The sequence below is a fragment of the Pundamilia nyererei genome, unplaced genomic scaffold (assembly GCF_000239375.1).
Source record: "Pundamilia nyererei isolate P.nyererei 1_Seehausen unplaced genomic scaffold, PunNye1.0 scaffold00299, whole genome shotgun sequence".
Taxonomy (NCBI): Eukaryota; Metazoa; Chordata; class Actinopteri; order Cichliformes; family Cichlidae; genus Pundamilia; species Pundamilia nyererei.
This window is the reverse complement of record NW_005187700.1, coordinates 544,637-554,240: the sequence shown is the minus strand read 5'-3', so window position 1 is coordinate 554,240 and position 9,604 is coordinate 544,637. Positions and strand designations below refer to the sequence as shown.

The following is a 9,604-nucleotide window of genomic DNA, read 5'->3' as shown; positions in this document are numbered from 1 at the left end:
GACTTGCTGTGTCTTTCTCTGTCAGCCACTGTGTTTGTATAGAGGTGGAGAGCAGTTACCTTATTCTGTCTCAGGCTCATAATTAGTGACATAGTGAGTGGTTCAATCTCCATGAATCACTGGAATCACAAACACAAACTGCCTACACCAACAGAAATAGCCTCTGCTACTCAAAAACACAACCTTCCAAAACTGCTCCAGATGACCTCAACAACAGAAACTGTCCTTGCTGCTCCGCACACACACCTGAGCTTTTTTGCATTAATGTACACTCGGTCTGTCTTTATAACACAGATTGTATATTTTCTATAATCACAGACTGGCTCAGTGTGGACTCTCAGAGACTCACTATGAAGTTGTGGTCTCAGCTCTGAAGTCCAACCCCTCCCATTTGACAGAGCTGGACATGAGTGGAAACAAGCTGCGTGGTTCAGGCGTGAAGCTTCTGTGTGCTGGACTGGAGAGTCCAAACTGTCGACTGGAGACTCTGAGGTGAGTTCACTGACTGCAGCTGTTGTTTTTTTTCTATATTTCAGATCTTTGATTTATGTTTGAAACTTTCTTTAGTTCCTAAATGTTCAGGATGTGTCTGAAGACAAATGTGAAGAAGTTTGAGTGCTTTCAGAAATGTTGTCTCTTGCCAAATGACTGAACAACAGTTTTTCCTTTTGGCTCCAAATAGAAGTGACAGGCTATTATGAGGATCTTGATCTCACTCAATTAAACATTTAAAACATTCCGCTTTGCTTTTCAAATTTTACTCCACTCAGCCATTTAAACGAATTGTCGTTCAGAAATCATAAAAAATGAAACTAAATATTGAAGCTCACTATTTCTATTGTTGCTGGAGAAGCAACATGTTCATTCAGTATCAGCTTTTATATTCTCAATTTTCTGCTGTGAACACATTATGAATACTGAATGACTTCAAACAGGAAGTCAATTTGTTAAGCTGATACCTTTTACATTTTTATTCAGATTGGAGAAATGCAGTTTGTCAGATATCAGCTGTGATTATCTGGCCTCTGCTTTGAAGTCCAACCCCTCCCATCTGAAACATCTGGACTTGAGTCTTAACATGATGCAAGATTCAGGATTGGAGCGGCTATGTGGTTTTCTGGAGGATCCACACGGGGGACTGCAGACTCTGAGGTTAGATGCCACGTTTTTATGATATGCAAATCCAGAAAACTTAAATTTTCAGTTCTATGGATTTAAAAGAATTTTATCTTACTGTAGTAGTAAGTCATTACCAGTTTACTGGGTAAGAAGCAATTAACATTAATCACACACCAGTCAAAACACCCAAAAGTTAATTTTAACTCTCAAGAACTTATTGACATTTAACCCCTTAGCAGTCCAATTAGTCCCCTAAACCATCCAATGTACCGTGGGCGGTACGTCCGACTGCTAACAGGTTAATGAACAGCATAGATGTCCTGCCAGTGTCAGTGTGTCTCTCCCTGCAAAGTCTTTGGGTTTTTTTCTCTTACAAAATATTTTATAAGTAAGTTTATTTATTAAGTGCTTTTCATACACAGGTAGTCACAAAGCTCTGTGCAAGGTTAAAATAAACAGAACGTAAAGTACCAAAACAGACAATACAATGTAAATAAAATTAAAAAATTAAAAAAATAACAACAACAACAAAATTGCTCAACAGAAGGCTTGTTAAAATAGAAAAGTTTTAAAGGATTCCACAGAGTCCACCAAACGTAGCTGTGGTCGTAGACTTCCGGTGCCCGAAGCCAGACTCAATAACCAATGTACTTTAAAAGAACCGATCAAAAGACTTGTTCCAAGGTCTCACCAAACTCCTAGTACACCTGAGTTTTGGCATCAGCCGCTGCCAAAGCTGCACTCTGCCTGGCCTGATGGTACCTGTCAGCTGCCTCTGATAACAGATAACACTCCTGTATGTATAATGTGTAGGTACAAAAATACTTTAGTATATTTGGTGTAGATTAAACTTGCTCAGAGTCATCCGATTGAGTATGTAGACTGAATGACCCAGAGGTGTACTGAGGAGTACAAGGTGAACAGGAATAGAGACAGCATATAGTCCATTGTTGAGCTCCTGTATAAGAATTAGATAACTTTATTAATCTCTAAGGAAATTATATAGTTACAGTCACTCTAGGGCAGGGGTCTCAAACAAACGGCCCGCGGGCCATTTGCGGCCCACGGGCCATTTGCGGCCCACGTCACCTCTGCTTGCGGCCGGCATTTAGATGTGAAGAAGAATTTTTTTAAAATTATTATTCAAAAAATTATTTAATACGACGGCAGTGTGTTACAAGCATGGCCCTTTAAGACTGTAGCCTCGTGGGCGGTGTAGTCCGTGCTGCAGGGAGAACATGTGGGACCGCCCCTCCCGCTGTGTGTATGTGAGGGAGGGAGAAAAGGGAAAGTCAAAAAGTACGAGGTGCTACCGAGCAGAAACGGGAGATGGAAGCAGTGCCTGACCAGCCCAGTTGTAAGTAAGCTGTAAATACTCAACTGTACACTGTGTTCGTGTTTTCCTCCGAAACAATCAAGTTCTGCTGGAGCAGCCTTTCAACGCCTCTCTCTGTCTCTCGCTAGCAAAGTTGACCCAGACAGTAAAGCTAGTTCCCGGCTACGAGCCCAACACAGAACCCGAAGTATTAGCCAGAGGTCTCCTTACCACGGTTCGGAGCCACGGACCTGGCCAAGGTAACAAGGGAGTGCAAACATGTTGAGGGCTGTGTTAGTTCAGTGAGAGATTTATTTGTAAAGAATACAATTTTCACTTGCCGTCGAAAACTAATGTGTACGCTTATGCCTGCATTTTTATTTTGTTAAATACAAACAAAATTGTAGCAGAAGTGCTGCCACGTGTCTGGCCAGAAAGAGCTGTTTATTTGGTAGTTCAATGAAACTACTGTACTATACCGCTGAGTGACTGTCTTCTGCTTGTCAAATACATTTCATTGCATTTTCACTGCAGTTAAGAGTGAGAAAAAAAAATTGCGTTCATGTTTGAAATTTTGTCTTGTTACACAGTATTTGGAATTAAATAAAACAAACAAAACACTACATTTTAGGAAATATTAGTGGGTGTTTTCTTGTTTGTTTTTTGTACTACTTGAACACTAAAGTGGCCCTCCAATAAGATGACAGTGCCAGAAGTGGCCTGCGGCTCATTTGAGTTTGAGACCCCTGCTCTAGGGCAATAACAGTAACAGACTGAACTAAATTAAACAATACAATATATTACAGACTTTAGAAAGATATAAGAAATAGCTCTAATATATACAAATGGCTCAATTATAGATCCATCCATCCATTCTCTTCCACTTATCCTTGTCAGGCTCGCACGGGGGGCTGGAGCCTATCCCAGCTACCATAGGGCGAGAGGCGGGGCACACCCTGGATAGATCACCAGTCTGTCACAGGGAAACACATTTAACCGTTCACACTCAAATTCATAACTATGAACAATTTAGAGTTACCAGTCAACTCAGCTGGGAAGCTGAGGTAACCAGAGAGAATGCAAACTGGGCCAAATATACCATATACACACATACACAAATATATAAATACAGATTATACAATAGGGATAAATAGAATAAACAGGAATAAGAATACCAGGGAATTGCACATTTCAACTTTTGTGAGTCTATTACACTGTTGAATGTTAAAAGAGAGAGAGAGAGAGGGAAAATATATATAAATATGTAAAAAATATTGCACAGTGACAAAGGCACTACACATTAGTTGTTCCCCCCTCCTTTGTCCCCCTGTCTCCCTCCCTCTCCCCTCCAGAGAGGAGTTAAACAGTTTGATGGCGTGTGGGACAAAGGAGTTTTTAAGTCTGTTGGTCGTTGACTTGGGGAGAAGCAACCTGTCACTGAACAGACTCCTCTGGTTGTTTATGGCCATATGCAGATGATGCCCAGCATTGTCCATAATGTCCAACAGGTTCTTTATTGTAGTAGTCCACGAGATGACAGACTTCTGAGCATCACGTCTGTCCTGAAGATTGTCTCCTTGGCATCTTTGCTTAGGGCTTGTTATTGTGCTGCCATCACCAGAACCTCTGTGTTGTCTTTTTCTAGCCACTATTAGGCTTAGGCTATATGTGTCTGGTTCATAATAAATTACATTAATTAGAGTCTCACTGTTGGACACATTGCATCATATAATCTGAAAAACAGTGAAACCCTCAATGATTTAAACCAGAAACTGTCGAATAAGCTTTTTTCTTTTCCTCTTTATACAGACTGGAGTGGTGCAGTTTGTCACAGGTCAGCTGTTATTATCTGGCCTCAGCTATGAAGTCCAACCCCTCCCATGTGAAACATCTGGTCCTGAGGGGAAACAACCTGCAGGATTTAGGAGTGAAGCAGCTGTGTGGTTTCCTGGAGAGTCCCCGCTGTAGACTGGAAACGCTGAGGTTAGACGCTATGTTTTAGTTATGTTAAAGAGGCTGCAGACATTAGGCTGATATTAATAATAAAATAATAATGGATTGCATTTATATAGCACTTTTCGAGACCCTCAAAGCGCTTTACAATTCCACTATTCATTCACACACTGGTGGAGGCAGCTACAGTTGTAGCCACAGCTGCCCTGGGACAGACTGACAGAAGCGAGGCTGCCATCGGCCCCTCTGGCCATCACCAGTAGGCAGTAGGTGAAGTGTCTTGCCCAAGGACACAACGACTGAGACTGTCCGAGTCGGGGCTCAAACCGGCAACCTTCCGATTACAAGACGAACTGCCAACTCTTGAGCCACGATCGGCGATCGCAGTATTATACTGATCTACAATCAGGATCTTCATTGTGCACTCTTCTGGTTTTGGTTCAGTCAGTATCTGGTGTGGCCACCATTTGCCTCACACAGTGTAAAACCGTTGCATAGAGTTGATCAGGTTGTTGATAGTGGGCTGTGGAACATTGGTCCACTCCTCTTCAATAGCTGAGTGATTTTGCAGAATATTGGCAGGAACTGGAACATGCTGTCATATACCCCGGATCCAGAGCATCCCAAACATACTCGATACTTCCAAATATTGTGTACAGATCCTTGCAATATGGGGCTGTGCATTATCATCCGGCAACATCATGGTTGTGGATGAATGGCACAACAATGGGCCTCGGGATCTTGTCACGGTATCGCTGTGCATTTAAAATGCGAGCAATAAAATGCACCTGTGTTCGTTGTCCATAACATACGCCTGGCCATACCAGAACTGCACCGCCACCATGGGCAAATCGATCCACAACAGTGACGTCAGCAAACCGCTCACCCATACGATGCCACACACACCGATTGTTGCTGCAGCTGGTCTCAGATGATCCTAGAGGTGAACATGTTGGATGTGGAGGTACGCCTTTGGAGATGGCTCATGGCAGAGAAATGAACATTCATTTCATGGGCAACAGCTCTGGTAGACGGCTCCTGAAGAGTGAAGAAGAGCCTCAGAAAATGAGAGCAGAAGGAAAAAGGAACGGTCAGCTTTGTTTTTGATTGGCTGGAAGAGTGGAAGGTCAAAGATGTTACAGACACAGGAAGTGACCTTATAGTCAAGGCTGGAGCAGCTGGGCCGTTCTGGGTTTCTCTGATTTTGCTGTTCTGGTCCTGATGCTGTGAAACCAGAGGGCAGCATATACATATTTACTAGGGGTGCAACGATATTCGTATCGATATTGAACCGTTCGATACAGTGCTTTCGGTTCGGTACGCATATGTATCGAACAATACAAAATTTTTAATTTCTTTTATCAACTTTCCTTCTGACGATGCTGTCTGTGTTGAGCGCTCAGTGGATCTGCACTCGACAGTGCAGCCTAGGCGGAGCAGTCGAGTGCAGATTCACTGAGCGCAGGGCAAGCTAGCGAGACAGAAGTTAAGCTCTCCTTGCAACATGGCAAATTGAACCTCCCCCACCCTCATTCAGATCTGGCGTTTGGAACTATTTTGGTTTTCATGTGATGTATGACCCTGAAGGTAAGCGCGTCATGGACTAAAGTAAAACAGTATGTTGGATGTGCCATGCAATGCTCAATTACATGGGTGGGAGCTAGTGTGTTAGCGCAGTTAGCTCGTTAACGTGTTGGCCGTCCAGCCCCATGCACGGGGCGATCCGCGGTAGCTCGTTAACGGAGATTTGCCGTGTTGTGGCGTTAACGTCATTTCAACGAGATTAACGCTGACAGCACTAGTGGGAACACAACGAATATGACTGCACATTTACACTGACAGCATCCTAGTGCAAAGACAAGTGGAAGCAGACAAAAACAACAAGCACGCATGCTACAAACTTTACCCGAGTCATTTAGACAGCCGTTAGCACAGGATTCTCCTTATGGGGACCTGATATGTTTAATATGCTGCTGAGAATATAGCCCAGAAGAAGCGGATAGTGTAGCTTTTATTTTGGAAAGAGACATTTCTCTGTAATAAACTCTATTTTCCAAAGATGAGTGATTCCTCAATCAGATACAGGGCTCGCAAAATTTTTCCAGTCGGGCTACCAAAATCTATCTCTGCCCTGCCCGTCAGGCTATCGTAGGAAGGAAAAATATATGTCAATGCTTTTGCATTCTTTCAGAAATGTAGCTGGGTAATTATGTCATTGGCATCGGTGAGCCACTGTCAATATGTGACATATTGAAATCGCGTTTGAATTTGCGCTTGTTTTTTGCTTTCACTTTGCAATCGCGCAAACTGTGTATAGAGAGCGACAGCACTGATCTGTGAGTGATGATAATTTGTGCACCAATTCCTCTGACACCGTTTTATTAATCGTTAGCTTACTATGCAAACATGACAAGTGAAATCTCCCGCAGCTTAAACATGTGAGAGGTTGATCGCGCAGAGAATCGCTGAGCTTATGTGAGTGAGCGTGTAAAAGCATTTCAGTTCTGCTGAGCCAAATAAGACAGGTCAGAGTGAAGAAGTGACAGCCAAAGAAAAGCTTACCACAAAACAGAAAAGTTATGACAAATCAGACTATAAGGCAAAAAGAAAGTGCAGCTTTATGGTTTCATGGACAAAAGAATTTCTGTGGCTGCAATATGACGAGCTAAATAACCAGGGCTGCACATAAGTGGTCCGCAGGTGCGCATTCGCTGTCAAAATAAAAAACGCGCACAAGATAAGAAGTTGCAACGCGTGTTTGCGTACATAAGATTTTCAGGAGGAGGACAGACATTTGTTTAGAACTCTTAAAGATGTCGAAGAAGCTCCTTTAAGCAATTACTTTGGTGTTCCTCTACCTCCAAAGAAATGTCAGGAGTCCGAACCACAAAAGAAGCACGTATTCTCGGAAAAGTAGTTGCAGGAGGTGAGCTGGCTTCAAACAAATGATGAACGCACAGAGATGTGGTGCGGAATGTGCCACGAAAATTTAATAAATGACAAATTAAAAAGGCATCAACATTTTTTTTTGTATCGAAAAAATATCGAACCGTGACACCAAAGTATCGAACCGAACCGTGGATTTTGTGTATCGTTGCACCCCTAATATTTACATATATGAAATTCTTTCTAACTGTTCTTTTAACCTTGAAACATAAAGGCCTGTGGTTGAAACAAACATGCGCACACACAAACGCATATAAGCTGTTTGGATTATAAAACACTGAATGATTTCAAGTAAAAAATCCAACACACATATCTTTTATTTGTTATTTAGGCTGAGCATCTGCAGTTTGTCACAGATCAGCTGTGTTTATCTGACCTCAGCTCTGAAGTCCAACCCCTCCCATCTGAAACATCTGGACCTGTGTCACAATTACAAGCTGCAGGATTCAGGAGTAAAGCAGTTGTGTGGTTTTCTGCAGAGTCCATTCTGCAGACTGGAAACTTTGAGGTCAGTCACCATGTTGTGTGTGGATGTACATGATAAAAACATTGTGGTGGCATTAAACTGCAGATGTAGCCCTTCATAGAGTAGGCCCATTATGGCAAAATCTGATTATCTAACAAAATATTCATTATAAAAAAGCACCATGCAACCATGCAAGTTAAAAGAAATCAGAAAGAAAGTAAGGAGGAGGTGGTGAGGGACACAGGGTCGTCTGGTTTGGAGTTAGGCCTGAACTATAGCAGCTGTTTCTGACCACAGGCGACCAGTGGTCCCTGTTGGCCCACAGCTTCTGGTGGGGCTGGTCAAGATTAAAGTCAGTTTCTAGTGTTATGAAAGTGTCTCTTTTTTAATTTGGCTAAATCACTGGGCCATAACCATACTGTGGACCATTCACTCTTAATTAAACAGCCATGAGCATGGAAAACAGACAAATCCTAATTTCTCTGACACTCCTTAGTATATCTGAGAATAAAAAGCAGTGAAACCACACGATCATAAGCAAAGATGAGAAGCAAACTGAACAGGTTAGATAAACACAGACCAGTATAGAGTCTTTGGTCCAGACTGGAACAACTGTGTGCCCAGTTTGAGCTCTCTTCAGTGCTGTGACCTGACAGACCCAGAGGGGCCATCACATCACGTTTAGAAGCTCCCCTAATGGAGCCACAACACATGTCCAACACTTAGTCTGTCTTGTTGGACCAACTGGAAGAAATGATTCAAGGACTTAGTCACAGAACAGAGATTCAAATCTCCAAAATCCAACTGGTTGCATCAGGACATATAGTCTGAAACTCTGCACAGTTTCCTATTTGAAGCTGCTTCCTGTTGGCTTCAGCTGTTTGGAGTTTCCATTTTCTAAACTTCCACATTCTGAAGCTTCTTCAACTCTGAACAGATGATGAAACACTGAATGATTTCAAGCACTTGGTCTAATAAACATAAGTGATTTCAGTTGAGTTATTTAATAAACTTGTGCTTTATTTTTCCTCCGCGTTTTTCTAAACTCATCTTTTCTTTATGCAGATTGGAGTACTGTTTTATATCAGCTGTTGGCTGTGAATATCTGCACTCAGCTCTGACATTCAACCCGACCCATCTGCGAGAGCTGGAGCTGAGAGGAAACAACCTGCAGGATCTACATGTGAAGCGGTTGTCTGATCTTGTAGAGAATTCACACTATAGCCTGGAAACTCTGAGGTCAGTAAATGGTTGTAGTCAGTCAATGTTGCTTCAGTGGTAATGTATTAAACATGGTTAACTTCTCTAGTAATGAAGTGTGAACAAGTTTGTTGTGGACGTACCATATTTTCCGCACTATAAGGCACACTTAAAATCCTTAAATTTTCTCAAAAATCAACAGTGTGCCTTATGTATGAATTCTGGTTGTGCTCACTGACCTCGGACCGATTTCATGTGCTACACGGCGCTCAAAAATCTGTCAAAAATGTTTAAGTACGACTTTGGTAAGAGATGAAGCCGCACTGCTTGATGGATTGTTGGACCATTACAGCTACTGTAGTCAGGAGCCTCGTGGAGTAATCTGGGTCCTAAACTCCGTCTGCTTCAGGTCCCAAAGCCAAACGAACACTGCAGCATCACTGAGAGTTACAAACTGTCTAAATTCTTTCATCTTTAATAAAATGATCAGTGTTGCTGCTTTACCAGGTGTAACTATTAACTTTAACATCCAGGCATCCATGAAAACAGGATTCATTAAATTTAACGGAGTTAGAAGTTAGCAGGAAGTTAGCTCGCTAGCTTCC

General features: G+C 42.3%; 1 protein-coding gene across 1 annotated transcript in view; it reads left to right on the top strand.

Moving 5' to 3' along the window:
• Positions 1 to 9,604, top strand: part of LOC102198317 (ribonuclease inhibitor-like) — a 17,228-nt gene that overhangs the window by 2,611 nt on the left and 5,013 nt on the right. Inside the window, exons 2-6 of the mRNA XM_013915409.1 lie at positions 319 to 492; positions 979 to 1,152; positions 4,244 to 4,417; positions 7,665 to 7,841; positions 8,865 to 9,038. Of these exons, the coding sequence (XP_013770863.1) occupies positions 319 to 492; positions 979 to 1,152; positions 4,244 to 4,417; positions 7,665 to 7,841; positions 8,865 to 9,038 (873 nt within the window). The remainder of the gene's footprint in view (positions 1 to 318; positions 493 to 978; positions 1,153 to 4,243; positions 4,418 to 7,664; positions 7,842 to 8,864; positions 9,039 to 9,604) is intronic.